Below are 19518 nucleotides of genomic sequence, written 5' to 3' on the forward strand. Positions count from 1 at the left end.
TGTCTAAATCATTAGATGACCCAATTCAAGTGGATTCATCCCAGGTATGCAAGGCAAGATCAAATTCCAAAATCAGTGAATGCAATCCATCACAAGATTCATTTTGATGTTTGGCAAAACTAATACAATATTGTAAAGTTAAAAAAAAAAAAAAAAAAAGAACAAACTAAAAAAGAAAAAAATCACTTGATTATTTCAATAAATGTGGAAAAACCTTGACAAAATCCAGCATCCAATCATCATAAAAACTCTTAGTAAACTCAGAATAGAAGGGAACTTTCCCAACTTAATTAAAAAAAAAAAAAATCTACAAAAAGTCTACAGTTCATACCATCCTCAATGATGAGAAACTCAAAGATTTCCCGCTAAGATTAATAAATCCCCTCTCACCACTCCTTTTCAAAACTATAATAGAAGTCCTTCCCAATGCAATAAGGCAAGAGAAAGATTGGGAAGGAAGTAACAAAACGGTCTTTGTTCACAGACATGATTGTCTATATAGAAAATTTGAAAGAATTGACAAAAAACTGGAAAAGGCAAAAATACCATGACAGTAAAAAGCATCTTTCATTTTCATTTAATCCTCAGAAACAGCCCTATGAAATGGGGACTTAATATCCCCATTTTACGGGTTGGGGAAATGGGCCAAGAAATGCATCCCACCCCAGGACACACAGATAGTAAGCACTGGGCTGAGATGTGAACTTTGGTCTGTCCAAGACCACAAAGTTCAAGCAATGAAGGCATAGTCCCTAGGGATGTTAACTGTGAGCAGACACTGTCACGATAGTTTTGCCTTTTCCAGAATGTCATATTGTTTTTAAAAATATGCAAGTAACACACACTTCCCTTGGAGAAGGAAATGGCAACTCACTCCACTATTCTTGCCTGAAGAATCCCATGGTCAGAGAAGCCTGGCAGGCTACAGTCTATGGGGTCGCAAGAGTCAGACACGATTTAGTGACTACAACACCACCAACACATGCTTACATACGTTCAAATGGTATGGAAGTACACAGAGAAAAGCAGAAAAGTTTTCCATACTATTCCCACCCTGACGTTCAATGTCTCTCTTATTCAAGAGAGGCACCATTAACCACCATTAAGAGGCTAACACTGTGCTGTTCAGTATGACAGCCTCTAAAACATGTAACTATTTAATTATTAATAACTAAATTAATTAACATTGACAATTCAGTTCCTCAGTGACACTAGTCACACATTAAGTGTTCAAAAGCCACACAAGACTAGTGGTTACCAAACAAACAGCACAGATCTAGAACAGTTTCATCATCACAAAAGCTCTATTGGAGAGTGCTAATGTAAGTAAAGTACAGAAAGAGGTTCAATTCCTCTCACCTCTGTTCAATACTTATTTCCAGAAGCCCCCACAGCTAGTTCCATCAGGTCCTCTCTGGCTGGACGTAGGACTACCCTAACAGGTTAAATTGCCAACATGCACCAGATCATCGAAAAAGCAAGATAGTTCCAGAAAAATATCTATTTCTGCTTTATTGACTATGCCAAAGCCTTTGACTGTGTGGATCACAATAAACTGTGGAAAATTCTGAAAGAGATGGGAATACCAGACCACCTGACCTGCCTCTTGAGAAACCTGTATGCACGTCAGGAAGCAACAGTTAGAACTGGACATGGAACAACAGACTGATTCCAAACAGGAAAAGGAGTACATCAAGGCTGTATATTGTCACCCTGCCTATTTAACTTACATGCAGAGTACATGAGAAACGCTGGGCTGGATGAAACACAAGCTGGAATCAAGATTGCCGGGAGAAATATCAATAACCTCAGATATGCAGATGACACCACCCTTATGGCAGAAAGTGAAGAAGAACTAAAAAGCCTCTTGATGAAAGTGAAAGAGGAGAGTGAAAAAGTTGGCTTAAAGCTCAACATTCAGAAAACGAAGATCATGGCATCTGGTCCCATCACTTCATGGCAAATAGATGGGGAAACAGTGGAAACAGTGGCAGACTTTATTTTTTGGGCTCCAAAATCACTCTAGATGGTGATTGCAGCCATGAAATTAAAAGACACTTACTCCTTGGAAGGAAAGTGATGTCCAACCTAGACAACATATTAAAAAGCAGAAACATTACTTTGTCAACAAAGGTCCGTCTAGTCAAGGCTATGGTTTTTCCAGTAGTCATGTATGGATGTGAAAGCTGGACTGTAAAGGAAGCTGAGCGCCAAAGAATTGATGCTTTTGAACTGTGGTGTTGGAGAAGACTCCTGAGAGTGCCTTGGGCTGCAAGGAAATCCAACCAGTCCATCCTAAAGGAGATTAGTCCTGGGTGTTCACTGGAATGACTGCTGCTGAAGCTGAAGCTCCAATACTTTGGCCACCTGATGCAAAGAGCTGACTCATTTGAAAAGACTCTGATGCTGGGAGGGATTGGGGGCAGGAGGAGACGGGGACGACAGAGGATGAGATGGCTGGATGGCATCACCAACTCAATGGACATGAGTTTGGGCAGGCTCCGGGAGTTGGTGATGAACAGGGAGGCCTGGCATGCTGCAGTTCACGGGGTTGCAAAGAATCAGACATGACTGAGCAACTGAACTGAACAGGTTAAAGGACTTCCCAGGTGGCATTAGTGGTAAAGAACCCACCTGCCAAATCAGGAGACAAAAGAGACTCAGTTTCGACCCCTGAGTTGCGAAGACACACTAGAGGAGGGCATGGCAACTCACTCCAGTATTCTTGCCCGGAAAATCCCATGGACAGAGGAGCCTGGCATGCTACAGTCCATGGGATCGCAGAGAGTCGATCACGACTGAAGCAACTTAGCACACAACACGTTAAAGGGATGCTTCGGAAAAGTCTGTCAACTTCTTGATCTGTAATTAAGAAAGATTTGCTTCATTACTGAAGTTCACAGATCATGGAACCACTGCCACTCTCAACAGCACATGAAAGTTTACAACCTCAGCTAAGAACTTGAAACCTCCAGTGTTCCTTGGGGTAGTGTCTGAGACAAAATACTCCATGCATCTTATCTTTCGCCCTGGAACAGTAGTCAAGCTGACCCTGCAAAACAATGGCAATGGTCACTGAACCATACATACCATGCCTCAGTAGGGCTGTCCTAATTATTCTGTAGTCAACAGTAGCCAGTACTGTTTTCTAGACTCCAGCTGTCCACTCCATTGTCTGCACAGTCTGATCACATAATGGCCAGCTCCCCACTGCATATTATGGACCTCTCTGGTGACCTATAAAATCAATGCATTTTTCTGAGTTCCTCACAAATACCATGCCTTTTCCTATGCATAGCCTTCTGCCAGAGGCCCTTCTTTCCCTAACTATACCGCCTTCTCAAAACATTCCCCCAGTCAGCCAGCCAGACAATGCTTACTTTTTCTTTAAAACTCATCTAAGCCATGATATCCTCCAGAAAATCTTCCCCTGGTCTGCTCAGGCTGCATTGGGAGCCCCAGCGGCTGCTCCAGAATTTCGATACAGGAGACACTGTGAGGATGAAGACCCAGTAGAAAGCAGGAAAGGGGATGCGTGACTTCTCTTGAAATTACCTTTTATAGCAAGGTACAACTTTTGCTGAGATGTCTGCAAGCAGAAGCACAAAGTTCTTCAAGATGCTCTTATCTGTATTTAAATGGGAGTAAGAAAATATCTGTGATCTATTTCAAAGAAAATATCTGTGATCCACCCTTTTGAGGAGTAGTGACTTCAGAAGAGGGTGACTAGAGATTAAAGGAGGGTTATACCTTCCCCTAAGTGATACCTTGGCTTCTCTCTCTGCTCCAGTAATATCCTAGTGTTCTTCAATCATAACAGTACCATCTTGAAACTGTCTGTGTGTCTGTCTTCTCTACCAGATTGGAAGGGACCATATTCTTACTTATCTTTTTATCTCTGGTACCCAAACCAGTCCTTAAGAGAGGTGCTATTGGACGAATGAGTGAAGTAGGTGGATGGGTTGACGGATGGATGGATGGATGGACAGAAAGGATGGAATGGGACAGTTTTGCCTTCAGACTAAAGTCTCCGAAAGGGTAATGCTCTTGAATCTAACTCTGTCACTCTTTCTCCCTCATTCTATTCCCAATAACATCAAGAAAATGTTTTATATTTAACAACTGCTGAGTTCAGTGATGGGAAGAAAGCTGGCATTTCCCTCCCAGTGAGTGTGCTAAAGAAATACTGGAGGAAAGAAACAAAGAAATCTTTAACAATAAACATTGGATTACAGCATTAAAAACCTCCCTTACTCTAATGGAGGTACAATTTGGAGATAAACCTAAACCACCTTCCTCCCTTCCTCTCTGTGGCATATGATTAAAATCTGCTTTGTTCCTCTAATTTGCTATTCTCAAATTACCACACTGCTGCTGGCACTGCAAACTCAGACTTTGTGGCTGCCCTTGAATTACTGTACAACTTTTCCTCCTTTTTTTCCTTTTAATCAGCACTGAACCAAGAAGGTGCCATCTACACCCGGTGAAAAACCTATGTCTCCAAACATGGAGACAAAAGGTGTCCTCAAGGTGACCAACCCCCATCCCCCACCACCATGATCCCCTAGCAGAAATAATCTCCCTTGAGGTTTGGAAACACACGAGGTGAAGTTATCCTTGACTTGGCTCCAGGTGGTATACAGTGTTTTTCCCTCCTCTGACTCCAGAGATTTTATTATGCTTCTTCCTAAGCCTTCCAAACAAACAGAGCCTAACAAGGACATAGCTAGTACCTAAATAAAAAAAACTTTATTTTCATATTTTTCTAGAAGTTTTCTAAATACCATGGCCTAGGATTACTAAGAACTGACTTCCAGAGTCAATCCGAAGACTACACAGTAAATTTACTTTGGATAGATAGATAATTCTATGACATCATCCTCTTTTCTTTCCCTTTGTAATTTTTTGAAAGTTCAAAATACAAGCAATGTCTGTCCCATGCCAAACTTATAAAGGGAAAAGGAAGACCTCTTTTAATTGTGTAGGAATGTTAGATGCCAAAATATTCAAAAATACCTGAACAACTGATGGTAGTTTTCATTTGAAGGTACACTGAGCTACATTGAGCCACATACTGACTACAGAAACTAGAGAAGAACTAAAACTGTGGTCCTTCGATGACACTTAAGAAATCAATTTACTTTCTTTACCCAGAAGTGTGGTCACTGTGAGGTTTTCTCCCTGTGTTATTAACAGTTGTCAGTGGAAAAGAATTATATCCCTTAGACTACCAAAAAAGATTCAAAAACACAATAACGGTAGTATTTAGTGTATAATCCAAGACATCATATCTCATCCTAATTTTGCTAAATAGGCAAATTCAGGCAAATCACAGCTCTGGATCTCAATTTAATCAACTAACTAATTCACATTATGAGCATACAACTCAAGAAAATCAAGAGGCACATGAGCAGAGAGAAAGATGTTGCTAAATAAAGAACCAATAATTCCCAACATTATAACATTGTAGATGATACCTACATATGATAAAGATCACAAAGACCAGCATTATTTTTGGAACAATGGGCAGGCACACATGTAAAAACCAGCCCTCAAAAATAACATCAGTTAATAACATCAAGGAAAAATTACTAGCCAATTTATTGATTAGGCTTTTGTCCTCTCTTCTATTAAAAAAGTTACTGATTTTTTTTAAGGTTGTTTAATTTTATTATCAATCCATTTGTAACTGATATCGTATTCAAATTTTCACAGTTTGCATGTGAAAATTCTGATTCAGTCAATCCTTTTCACACTAACATTCACCATAAGGCCTAGTGCCTCAAAGATGCAAATTACACTTTTGAAATGAGAGGTAATAGACCAAATCGTAATCTGTTAATATGTTAATTGCTTCCCCTGCAACAGAATAATCATATTTAAAACCTTAGCATAATAACAGATCTATTCAGACAAAGCTCTACTGCACATCTAAGATCCAAATCATGTTACCAATATTAAATTATTTCTTTGAGGGATCTTACAGACCTTGAATTTATTTTAATCAACATTCACAATAATCTCCTGGAAACTAAACAGGAAACAAAATTTGCCATTGGATATATCTGAGACACATAAATAGTAAAGAAAAGATGAATTACTGCAGCATAATTTACAAAGTTGTTCCATGACATGTTTACTTCAAGTTTGAATCCTTTTGATAGGATTTAAAAATGTATTATCCAATGTTCATGACACTGTCTCAAAGGGTAACTTCCCTAGAGTGAAAGTCCTGTTTTGTAACTCAGAGTCTTATAGCTTGGAGAGGACTTTTTGTCATTTGTTAGTCCAAGCTAGAAAATGAAAATTAGGAGAAGGAAAGTGCTTTTCCACTGAGACCTCTGAGGCAGCTGCCCTATTTGCAAAATAAAATGGAGAAGCTCTCATTCAGGTGGGAACTGCCAAACAAAGAAAATATGATCAAGCACTCTTGGAAACAATTCCAAAGCTCAAACTCCATTGGTTTGATCTACAAGGATGCCCCAAACAGAAAGACAGACAAAAAAGTAAGACCCATGTAATAGTTCCTTTCATATCACATGACTTCTACAACCACTTGCGTGAATACTAAGGATTCTCTTATCTGTGTCTCCAAGTCAGACATCTCTGCTGACTTTCATTCCTTATTTCCAACTGTGTATGTGTGTTAGTTGCTCAGTCATGTCTGACTCTGCAACCCCAGAGACTGGGGCTCACCAGGCTCCTCTACCCAAAGGATTCTCCAGGCAAGAATACCAGAATAGGTTGCCATTCCCTTTGGGACCACAACCCACTCTGGTATTCTTGCCTGGCTACCTGAGAATTCTCTACCCAGATACCCCACAGGCACTATGAAGTCTACATGCCCAAACTCCTCCCCTAATCTGTTTCTCCTTTATTCTGTCTTCTCAGAATCAGCTTCATGGGTGTGGGATCCATGCTAAGAAGGACCCATGCTTTGTTTAATGGTCTCCTCCCTGGTGGCTCAGATGGTAAAGCGTCTGCCTGCAATGCAGGAGACGTGGGTTCCATCTCTGGTTCAGGAAGATCCCCTGGAGAAGGAAATGGCAACCCACTCCAGTACTCTTGCCTGGAAAATCCCATGGACAGAGAAGCCTGGTAGACTACAGTCCATGGGATCGCAAAGAGTCGGACACAACTGAGCGACTTCACTTTCACTGTGATCTTGAAATTCTTAATAATTTTTAACAAGAGGCCTCAGATTTTTATTTTCCAGTGGGTTCCCAAAACTTGTGGTCTGTACTGTATTGGTGACACCATGACCCCTGTCCCTGAAACCAACCACCTGGGACTAATCCAAGATTCCCCCTCCCTTCATTTCTATATCCAGTCACGCTGATCATGCCCAAGGTTTTACATCAAGCACAAGCTCACCGTGTTTTGCATGCTTTTTTCCCTTCTTCAAAGAATTGATTTTCACTTGTCCTTTAATTATTAATCAAGATTCATCTATACCCAGTCTGATACAGATGCCTCCTCTTGGTCCTCCACCCATACACCTGTCCCTATGTCTGTCATGTTGTCCTTGAATCATTTTCTTGTCTCTCTTCTTCCAAATGACTGTGAGCCTCTTGATGTCTGATTTTATTTTCTTTTTATCTCCAGTTCCTAGCTCTGTGCTTGGCATATAGAAGATATATTTAAATGCTTATTGACTAAGATTGAAGTTATTTCAAAAAACCTTTACTAATCCACTTTTGAAAAGTATGATGGCTTGATCTATACAAATGCTCTTTCCCTTTAGAAGGAGCTTCTTTTTTTTCCAGAGTGATCCTCTCACTTCCCTCCTGCACCTTTAGGCAGAGTCACCAAAGAAACAGCTCGAGAGCTTGTATTACACCTCTAAGGCATTTTTTCACTGTCCTCTAGGGTCATGGTCCCCTGAGGTCACTTCTGCCAGTGAGAACAGCTGGGCCTCCTATGCCTCTGGGATCTTCCAGACATGGCTGGCTTTATACACAATGATTTGTTTGTGCCAAGGAGTTGCCAGAGCTCCTCCACAATGCCACCAAGAGTCCAGGATATAGGAAGGCAAGAGTGGGAAACGTGGCCCAGAGGGACAAGAATTCTCTCATTAACCCTGAGTCCCCATAAACACTCTCACAGACATTCAACACTTCATCAGACTGGTCATCATAGGAAATCCTATTTGAAAAACAATCTCTTGATTTGGCGGGGGATGGGAGTCAAAAGGAGGCATTTCATCTCCAGCATCAATGTCTAATTGGTACTTCAGTTTATTGTGATAGACATACCTGGATGGATTTCTTTATTCACTCATTCATTCACTCACTTGCTCAAACATTCACTGAACCTCTACCAAGGGAAATGTGCCAGGTGAGGTATTATCCAGAGAGCTAAGGGTCAAAAAGCTCCACACTCAAGGAAGTTAATATTACTATGAAATAGATAATTTCCATTAAAGCCTTACTATTCCAAATGTGGTTCACAGAACACGGCATCTAGAAGCCTGCTGGAAATGCATCTAGAAGCCTGCTGGAAATGCATCATTTCAGGGCCCTCCTCAGGACCGCCTGAATCAGAAATATGCATTTTAACAATGGCACAGAAGATCCACATGAATATCCGAAACTGCAAAGCATTTACACATCCCTCCCAGGAGCTGAATGCCACCTCCTTTTAGCCTGAATTAAATTCAGATCTCAGCTGCAAAACCTGCCCTAAGGGCTCCTGATCATAATCCCATTTTCCCCCATCTACGGACTCCACATGTGGCTCTCTGCTATTTCATAGGAGGAGTAACTTGCATCCTTTCCCACACAAAGTGGAAACAGAGAAAGGACCATGCTAGCTACTGAATGCCTATCACTCATGCATGTGAATCTCAGATTCTCTATGCAACAAATTCTGATATTTCCATTCCTGCCATGTTTTCAAGAGTTCCCAAAATGCCTAGTGAGTAAAAGAAGTAACAACTTAAGAATTCAGTGACTGAGGGACTTGATTCAAGCAGTTTATATGTTAAACACAATGCACTGTCGCTGTACATTTTTCATAATCAAAAGAGGGGGTCTCAAAGTAAGACTTCAAATAATTAGAGTTGAAAAAAAAATGAGATTCAGCTGGAGAGCAAGTGCAATTGGGAAATGCTTATGACAGAAGAGCCTGCCCTTGATCTTCTACTCTTAACATTGCAATACACACACACACACACACACACACAGGTATATGGTTAATATTAAGAATTTCAAATATACATATACACATTTTTTATGCACACGCTGGGATTTTTTACTTAACTGACATCATTTCAAGTACTTATAATTTGCAATCCTGGAGACCCAAGGTACACGGGAGTAGTTCTCTGTTTTACTTAGGACTATTAAAATTTTTTTCAGGAAGTTCAGTAAATTGACAATCACCAAAACCAGCAATTCTTGAGCTTATTGGCCTCAAAATTCCTTTACACTATTGAAGATCTATAGAATTTCTATTTAGTTGGGTGGTATATCTCAATATTCGCTGATCGTAAGTTTTTAAGATAATCAATAATTGATTCATTTAAAAAATAACAAACCCATTGCACATTAACATAAATAGCATTCTTTTATGAAAAATAACTTTGTTTTACAAAATAAAGCCAATTAATTGAGAACAGTAGCACTTTTTACATTTTGAACATCTTTAGTGTCTGGCTCAATAGAAGACAGCTGGATTCTCCCATCTGCTTCTGTAGTTAATGTGTTGTTATGTCTCATATTATCCAGCCTCTGGAAAACTCCATTGTACACTTACGAGAGATTGAGAGTGGAAAAGGCAATCAACATCTCAACAAGAGTGACAAATAGGAAAATAGTTTTTTCAACAAATGGTGCTGGAACAACTGGATATCCACATGCACGAGAATCAAGTTGGACCTCTACTTCACATCATACATAAAAATTAACTCAAAATGGATCAGATGGGGAGTGACTATTAACAGGAAGAGTTTTATTTTGGGGGATGATGAAAATGTTCTGGAATTAGCAGTGATGGCTGTATATATAGTATATATTGTGAATATACTAAAGCTAATGAATTTTATACTTTAAAATGGTGACATTTATGATATCCAAATCACATATCAGTAAAATAATGAATCAAAGACCCAAATATAATAGCTAAAACTATAAAACTGTTTAAAGAAGACACAGGTATAAATCCCATGACCTTTGGCAACAGTTACTTAGCTATGACACAAAAATCACAAGGAACAAAAGGAAAAAAAGAAAAAACAGATAAATTGGATTTCATCAAAATTTTAAAAATTTTGACACCATCAGACTAAAAAAACCCACAGAATGAGAAAAATGGCTGTAAATCATTTATTAAATAAGAAGTCTATATCCAGAATATGTAAGAATTATTAGAACTCAACAATAAAACAACAATCCAATTTTAAAATAGCCAAAGGATCCAAATAGACAGTTCTCCAAAGATAGACAAACAGCCAATAAGCACATGAAATGATGGTCAACAGCATTAGCATCAAGGAAATGCAAATCAAAACCACAGTAAGGTATCACTTCACACCCACTACGACAGTTTATAATCAAATAGATAATAACAAGTGTTGGCAAGGATGTGGAGAAACTGAAACCCTTATACATTGCTGGTGGAAATGTAAAATGGAGCAGCTGCTTGGGAGAATAGTCTGGCAAACTATTCAATTCAAAAGATTAAATGGAGTTACTATATGGCCCAGTAATTTCACTCCCAGGTATATACCCAAGGCAAATGGAAAATTTTACTGGAATATTTACTGCAACATTCTTCGAAATAGCCAAAAAGTGGAAACAACCCAAATTTTCATCAACTGATGGTAAACTGTGATCTATTCATACAATAGAACATTATTCACCAATTAAAGGGAAAGAAATACTGATACATGCTACAACGTAGATGAGCCTAGCAATTATGCAAGTGAAAGAAGTCAGACACAAAAGATCATTACGTGACTTCATTTTCATCAAATGGCCACAACAGACAAATCTATAGAGACAAAAAGTAGATCAGCAGTTACCTAGGGCTGGGAAGTTTAGGGGGAAAAGGGAGTATGACTACTAAAGGGCATAGGGTTTCTTTGGGGGATTGTCTGATTGTGGTGATGGTTGCACAATTCTGTGACTATCTTAAAGTTATACACTTGAAATGGATGAATTTTATAGTATGTAAATTATATCTCAATAAAACTCCTTAACCTAAAGAGGCAAACAACATCTTAGTATTATTTTGAAAATAGTTTGAACCTCAGGGGCCCCCTGAAAGGATCTCAGGGACTCCTGGGGCTCCCCAGGATACACTTTGAGAATCGCTGACCCAGACAAAACATCTAGTAGGGTAAACTTCCTAGCAGCCATCTTCCTCTCCCCCTCTTTCTCCTTTGGAAGAGAACCCTGATTTCTAGGCATTGACCTCTCTCCCCTACTCAGACCACCACCAGGAAGGAAGCTGATTCCACTCTGAGTCCGAAGGCACCTTAAGCTAATCAGCACACTCATTTTGATCGATTTCACTCACTGTTCAGGGTGGCAGGTGATAAAATGACTGCAGGACTTTTGCTTTGAATGCTGAGTTGGAAGTGGTTTTTCAATTCCTCTGGAGGGTGTCCCATGAAAATGTGAGAACTGAAACTACTATAACCACTTCACTATAGTCTCAGGATAAAGCCTCACAGAAAGTCAGGATAGTTCTTGAATTAGGTCCCTACTTAACTCAGAATTTCTGGATATGTGAGTGTGTGTGTGTGTGTGTGTGTTAGTCACTCAGTTGTGTCTGACTCCTTGCGACCCCATGGACTGCAGCCTACCAAGCTCCTCTGTTCATGGGATCCTCCAGGCAAGAATACTGGAGTGGGTTGCCATTCCTTTATCCAGGGGATGTTCCCAACCCAGAGATCAAACCCAAGTCTGCATTTCAGGCAGTTTCTTTACCATTTGAGCCACCAGGGAAGTGCTGATCCAGTAAATATCTTTAATGTTAAAGCCAGTTTGAATTGGAATTTGTCAGTTAAAAGCACCCAGCTGGTATATTGTCCAGTGATGTGGAGCTAACAGTATTGCATCCTCCCCATGGTCAATACACATTGCCTTTGCTCTGAACACATCAAGAGATAAGATCTTAGCAGAGTATTGAAATAACACTACTTTTCTGTCAGAATATACTTAACACAAAGAGCTGGCCCATGTAATCTAGGCATAAATACATCAGAGCTAGACCATGGTATTTAACAAATTGCCTCTCTCTTCTATTCCTTTAGTGTCTGATATTCACTGTACTCTGAATGGCACTCCAGATGAATCTGATAGAGAAAAGAGTTGAGTCGTCCTTATTAGCAGAACATGTGTGGCTGTTATCCGAACCTAGGGTGGATTTCACCTGCAGGCTCATCATGGGGCCTGATATTAAGCACATATGTATGTTTGCAAGTGACCACAAATTCCTGTTAAAACAGATAAGAAACTTAGGATGCAGTAAACAACTTTCTCTTTTTTAACCAAATTAATTAGAATAGTATTCTGCATTTGGGTGATTTTTTAGCGTTTACAACACGCTTTTATAGATTTCATCTCAACAACCCAATGGAGACTGGCAATTGAGGAATTATTATGCCCATTTCACAGATTAAAAACTGGAGGCCCAGTGATTCACTTGAGGTCTTACACAGTCAGAAAGTGATGGAGTTTGGGCTTAAAGACATTAGATTCCAAGCCAGAGCCTTCACACTATTTAGAATTAAATCCAATATATCTTCACATAATAGTAAGACAACAGTCAGTATATTTTCATTTCTTACTATGGGCCAGGTATTAAGTACTTGGTATATATTGCATGGGCTTCCCAGGTGGCACTAGCAGTAAAGAATCTCCCTGCCAATGCAGGAGACACAAGAGACACAGGTTCGATCCCTGGTTGGGAAGATCCCCTGGAGATAGAAATGGCAACCTACTCCAGTATTCTTGCCTGGAGAATCCCATGGACAGAGGAGCCTGGTGGGCTTCAGTCCCTGGGGTCACAGAGTCGGACACAACTGAAAGCAACTTAGCACTAGCACTATATATTGCATATTTGATTGTTACAACAAGACCATGAGGTTGTACCAGTATTACCCTCATTTTACAGATGAGGAAACTGAAACCAAACTGGTAAAGTGACTTGTCCAAAGTCACCTGGCTGGTCAATGGTTAGAGCCAGGGTTCAAACCCAGGCAAGTAGTACTCTGGATCACAAGCTCCCAACCACTTGGCCATACTGCCACTTCAGCAAGAGCAGAGATGCTTGCTGTACACAAGACAGTGTGTAGCTGCACAGAACCCATGGGCTCAGTAAGGGCTGAACTGATATTTAACAACACAAGCTACAAAGGATTATCCAATAATTGTTGCAGAATTTGATCATACAAAGATTGCCTAAAATAAGCCAGGGCTCAGCTAACATCTTATTAAACGTTACTGAAAGTCTAGTTGTAACAATAATTATTACTCAATTTGACCTATTCTGAAAGACACTACTGCTTGCTTAGCCACCAGCAGTTCCCCGCCCCTTAACACACACACACACACACACCCCTCCATTGCCTCCATGAAGTCAAAGCCCACCTCTCATTATAGAGAGTGAGGAGTACAGATACCAAATATTCACATTTCTAGACTCTTTTACAGCTAAGTCATGGGTATAGGATTCAATCCTGGGCAATGTGATCTAATGAGAGGACTGATGGGAGCCTCCAGGAATGGTATTCCTCTATGATAAAAAGAAATGCAAGAGGAAATCCCACCTCTTACATGGTGGATGTGTTAGTACCTGAAGGACATTCACAGCCACCTTATAATGAGAACTCTAAGTGACAAAGGAGATGTGCTGAGGAGGCAGAGTAGAAAGATGGAAAGCTCCTGGTCCATGCAGAGCTGCTGAACAACTCTGAAGCTACCCTACCTCCGGACTTCTCATTAGGTGAGATGATAAGTGTCCTTATTACTCAAGCCACTTTAACTCAGCTGCTCTTTTACTTGCAGCCTAAACATCCTAACTCTCAAGTTGGAAGCAGCTGAAGAGAAGACAGGGCTCTGGATTCTAAGTAAAATGACATGGCTTCAATCTACTTACTTGCCAGGTGACTCAAGTGGCCTAATCTCTCTGCACCTCGTTTTCTATACCCATAAAATTGAGAAAATATTCAATAACACAATAAAATGGAGATAACCCAGGACAGGAATGAAAATCACATGAGATAATATGTATATAATCTGTCAATAGCAATGTTTTAGTCAAAGGTAATTGGTCTAGGTAACAGATAAACTATAGACTTTATAAACTGGAGACATCCATTCTAACCCAAATCCCTTATTTTACAAAAGAAGAAACACTGATTCCAAATGTCAAATGACTCACTACATGTCACACTGGTTGGTAACATAACTAAACTATGTATCTCCTTATTCTCAACCCAATGCTGTCATGCTGTCCTCATGATGACAGGTATGAGCTACATTAAATACTGGGTCAGTAGCATTTGTTCATTCAGCAAGTGTTTATTGACCACAACTATATGTCAAGTTCGGCTCTAGGAACCTGAAGGACTCCTTGAAGAACAACAACCATAACAAGAGTTTCTACCCTCATGAATTTAACAGCCCAGACACAAATTATGCAATCTACATCTACAAATAATTATTAAGCACCTACTAGGTGCTACACACAGTGCCAGAGTTACTATTCAAATACAAATTTTTATAATTTTCCAGCCAATTCAAATAATAACAAGCATATTTACCAGGACTTGATAAAGAATAAATAATATGAAAAGTCTACAACTTACACAATAAAAATCAGTATTAAAAATGGCAAGCTCATTAGGAGGAGTGGTGAACACCCTGCCAGCATCTGAAAACGTGGACGGAATGGGGAAGACGACTAGAACTCTACTCTACTTGAAACAGCACTACTGAATCAAAGAAGTGAGAACTAAGCCATGTCCTTCCACAGTCTCCAGACTTGCAGGGTTGGCTTCGTTGGAAAAGACCAGTAGAACCAACTTATTGGAAAAGACTCTGATGCTGGGAAAGATTGAGGGCAGGAGGAGAAGGGGGTAACAGGGGATGAGATGGTTGGATGGCATCACCGAGTCAATGGACATGAGTTTGAGCAAACTCCAGGAGATAGCAAAGGACAGGGAAGCCTGGCGTGCTGCAGTCCATGGGGTTGCAAAGGGTTGGACATGACTTTGCGACTGAACAACAACAATAGGGAACATTCAGCAACTCCTTTCCTTCCCCAGGCCCCTGTCTAGGGCCCTAGACTCTCCTTTTGCTCCCTATCCAGTTGGAATTCCTCTTTCACCCCACCTAAACAGTCACATGCAAATGACACACTGGAACAGCATCCTAATCCTATGACGAGACAGAGCAAGTGGCTATCAGGCTGCTGACCCTGAGCCATTACACTGAATGTTTTCTTTGTCAGTAACCACACAAATCATATACTTTGGAAAAGAATATTTAAAAGCTATTATTTTGCAAAAAAAAAAAAAAAAAAAGCATAACTCACACCTTGCATGAGTTATAGAGGGAAAATTTGTGTAACACTCTCTTAACTTTGTGATTCTCTAGACTGGAGGAAAAAGGCAAGAAAGGAACAAAACACAGATGGATTCCCCAGGGAATACTAGTGACTTCAAAAGTTCTTTTAAAAATAAAATCATTTTGTCTTTGTCCTAAACAAATGGAAAGGTTTTTGTGACCTTATGTTCAAAAGTATAATATCAATTCCCAGGCTGGAAATACTCTAGGCAGGTATAATGTCCAAAATCACCAAAATCATCTTTTGATTCATTTTAATTGATTAAATGATAATCACCATTTGGGGGCAGATGTGCTTCCAAATAAAACATTTGATTTTCTCAAGCAATGCCAAAATCAACACTTTGGAACATAGCATTTTAACCTCTTTGGCATCAGTTGGGCCATACAAACTCCAATGTTCCAAATTGTTATTAGATTGGCTACAATCTACTGTTTGCCAGATCACGAGACAGCACATACATGTCATCTGGGGACTATTTATCCATTCTAAGGAAGATTCCCTCCCACAAACAGAAAAACAAAACAAAACAGTGGTGTCAACTCCAAATGGGACAGGACAGGGCAGATAGAGGGCGGAGACAGCTCTGGAAAAGCCAACAGCCCCACTCTCTGTGGCTGACCCCTTTATTAACTACATATTCAATACGGGTTAAAGTTCCTATACACCCACTTTAGGACTTAAGGTAAAATGTGCAAACTCCTTTCTCTGAAATACAAGACAGTACATGCCAAATGTTTCCGTGCAACCCTGTGGCAGCAGAAAAACTGCCTATCCCATTAATCCTTTTATTATTAAGTTTAATAGCAGTGCTTGGTTCAAAATGAAATCCAAGATCCTCCGGAAAAGTCAGTGGGAGCTCACTTTAATGGGAGGTCATGGGGCACTACATTCCTGCCATGAAACTTACCTGGTTGTCATATTACAAGTTAGGAGTCACTGTCCCTGTGTCACAAGCTCTCACGAAAAGAAAGAAAGAAAAAAAAAAATGGTGGGGGGGTGGGTAACCATTCATTCATTCATTCTTAGTTAACACAGCCCAGAGGCAGATTCTTGCCACTGGGAGACGCTGCTCCCATTCATCTCTCAACAGAATGGGTGCCCAGTGTTTTAAAAACAGCTCACTTAGTCTCAGACCTTCAAGACTTGAGTAGGTGAGAAAAGGAAATTCCAGAGATAAATAAGTAAAGATACTTAAAAGTCAAAAGCTAATAGTGCTTAACCCTAACATGACCTTTCCAGGCTGCGTGCCCTGAATCTTGGGAGAAGGCACACACTTGCCTACATATACAAACACTGAGAGTGCACTCACATGCACACACACACACCACTGCATCTCACAGATCTCCTGCAAGCCCAGAGGCACTTAAGTACTGGAGGATGGAGTTGCCATCAAAGCTGCCTTCGCCTACACAACTCTGGCCTTCTCCAACTTGGTCACGAGCACATGTCACCAATACCCCAAAGGGCGATTTCTCCTGGACCCAGGTCCTGCAGCATTCCCTCCCTGCTGGCCTAACAGCCCTTTTCCTTTCCCTGAAACACTCAGTTTTCAAAGGATTCCTTTCGAGGTAGCTCCAGTCCGAGCAGCGTGCCCCATCCCTTAAGGCTTGGAGCACGGGGCTGCCTGGCCTCTCTCACTCCCAGGAAACTTCGCCGCTGCCCCACGCTACGAGTAAAGGCCACCGGTAGAGAGGAGGCAGGGAGCTGGAGCAGGTCCCTGGGACTGAAGGCACCTTCGGAGCCCAGGCGCCAAAGAAAGAATGAGTGGATCCATGCTGATGCATGCCTTCTCCACGTGGAAGAAGGAAGACTGGGCGACATGCAGGTACCCCTCTGGGTTCTCAGAACTCATATTTCCCGACAGGTTAGGAAACAGAGGGGTTAGAGTCCCCCAGGAGGCAGCTGCCCTGTGTCCACTATCCTAAGCGCAGCGAGACGTGAGCGCAGTGTCTAAGCCAGAGGAAGGGGCCTCGGGAATTGATAATGCACGCCCGGTGCCTGTGGGAGACAGTCCCCTCAACCCCATCCCTTAGTAGGGCTCCCAGACTCAGAGCTGAGGAAGAGAAATCTGCCTTTCTAGTAGGCCCCCGGATGGGTTCCTTGTCTCCACGCGCACGCCCACCCGTAGAGGCCCCCCAGTCCCATGCCCAGCATGTAGTCCGCTCCCTCGCCCCGGCACCTGGATGTGGCAGGAGATCTCCGAGTCGTCCAGCAGCCGGATGGTGCATTTCATCTCCTGGCTGAGCGATTTGATGCTGGAGCTCCGAAAGTGGATCATTTTCATGGTCCTCCTGCCTCTCGGCACACAGTAGCAGGAGGCGAACATGCACCGCGGCCCGGGGAAGCGAGCAGGAGGCTCGGGGCCGGCGCGGCGCTCGCCCGCGCGGACACACACACACTGCCCTGGACACCCGGGTGCGGCTCAGCCCCCGGACAGCAGCGACAACCGGCGCCTGCAGCCACACATGCCGAGCGGCCAGGGCGCGGCAGGCGGGTCCCTCCCTCTCCACGGTCCCCTCCCTCCGCTCCCTCGCCTCCGCCCCGCCCGCTCCTTTCCCCGCCTCCGCCCCTTGCGAGCGCTCCTGCACCTCCCTCCGCTCGGGCTCGCTGGCCGAAGATGCCCTGAGCCCGAGACCCCAGGCGGGCGCGCTAAGCACTCACTCCCACGCGTGAGGAGCCGCGGCAGAAGAAGGCGGAGAGCGGGCTCACGCTGGTGGCCGGGACGCCCGGGCAGTGGCCTGCTCCGCTGCCGCCGCCGCCTCTGCGTCAGGCTGGGCCCGGCAGCCTCCTCCCTCTCCGGCCGCGATCGCTCTGGCTCCTGAGCGAGCTCGTCCCTGCCCCGGCTCCCCCACGCGCCCGACAGCGCCAAGCTCTGCTTGGCCCCAGCGACTTGGCGGCAGGCAAGGGGGCGTGGAGGGCGATCCTGACCTACACCCGCAGGGAGGATTCCACCGCGGGAAAGGATTATTGGACCTCTGGAACCCTGAGAGTAGCCTGAGGCCCTTGCCTGGCTACAACAGCAATAAGGCTAGTAGACACAGTCGCTGGTACTTTGAGGATTTTTGTAAGCCTTTCTTTAATATTAACTGAGAGTCAGTCTCCTCTAAGAAACTCAGAACCTCCCTTAATCAGTTTCTCGTTTATGTCTCCCAACACCTGGCTAAGATCTTTGGTAGCAGCACTTTGGGCTTCCCTGGTGGCACAGCTGATAAAGAAATCCGCCTGCAATGCAGGAGACCCTGGTTCGATTCCTGGGTTGAGAAGATCCCCTGGAGGAGGGCATGGTAACCCACTCCAGTATTCCTGCCTGGAGAATTACACGATCAGAGGCTATCTGCTCCAGTATTCTCGGACTTCCCTGGTGGCTCAAATGGTAATCCACCTGCACTGTGGAGACCTGGGTTCGATCCCTGGGTTGGGAAGATCCCTTGGAGGAGGGCATGGTAACCCACTCCAGTATTCCTGCCTGGAGAATTCCACGATCAGAAGCTCCTGGCAGCTACAGCCCATGGTGTGGCAAGGAGTTGGATACCACTAAGCACAGCATAGTACACAGCAGTACTTTAGACCTCAGGGAGAAGGTCTTTATCCTGACCCTTCCCCCTTAGAGATTTCCTTCTGCTCCCCAGGAATGGATTCTATTGCCTAAGAATGGAGGTGTGACCCGTCCAGTTTTAGGCCAGTCTCTGCACTTGGGACCCTGAGATTCCACCTCCAGGATGTTGGGGATGAGAGTCTCCTGCCCTTCTGTCTTTCCTAGGGTGGCTCAAGCCCCTGTGTGATGTGCCCATAGATCCAAGGGGCAGCTGTGGAGGCAGGTGGACTGAGACTGGACGTGGAGACCAAGCCATCAGGCAGTGGGAAAAGAGGGGGATTCTCTCCCTGCTGCCCTTTTCTGAGCTCAATAGGTCATTATTAAGGGGTATTTGTTACAGG

At 42.7% G+C, this 19518-nt stretch overlaps 1 protein-coding gene across 2 annotated transcripts in view; it reads right to left on the reverse strand.

The window, feature by feature from the left end:
* Positions 1-18061, reverse strand: part of FRMD3 (FERM domain containing 3) — a 351285-nt gene extending 333224 nt beyond the window's left edge. The window contains exon 1 of one of the 2 annotated variants that reach the window (XM_070795032.1): positions 17762-18058. In XM_070795032.1, coding sequence (XP_070651133.1) covers positions 17762-17908 — 147 coding nt within the window. In that variant the 5' untranslated portion in view covers positions 17909-18058. Of the gene's footprint in view, positions 1-17761 lie in introns of both variants that reach the window. The other variant, XM_019966466.2, reaches the window with a different exon arrangement.
* Positions 18062-19518: the final 1457 nt, after the last annotated feature.

This window comes from Bos indicus, chromosome 8 (assembly GCF_029378745.1).
Source record: "Bos indicus isolate NIAB-ARS_2022 breed Sahiwal x Tharparkar chromosome 8, NIAB-ARS_B.indTharparkar_mat_pri_1.0, whole genome shotgun sequence".
Taxonomy (NCBI): domain Eukaryota; kingdom Metazoa; phylum Chordata; class Mammalia; order Artiodactyla; family Bovidae; genus Bos; species Bos indicus.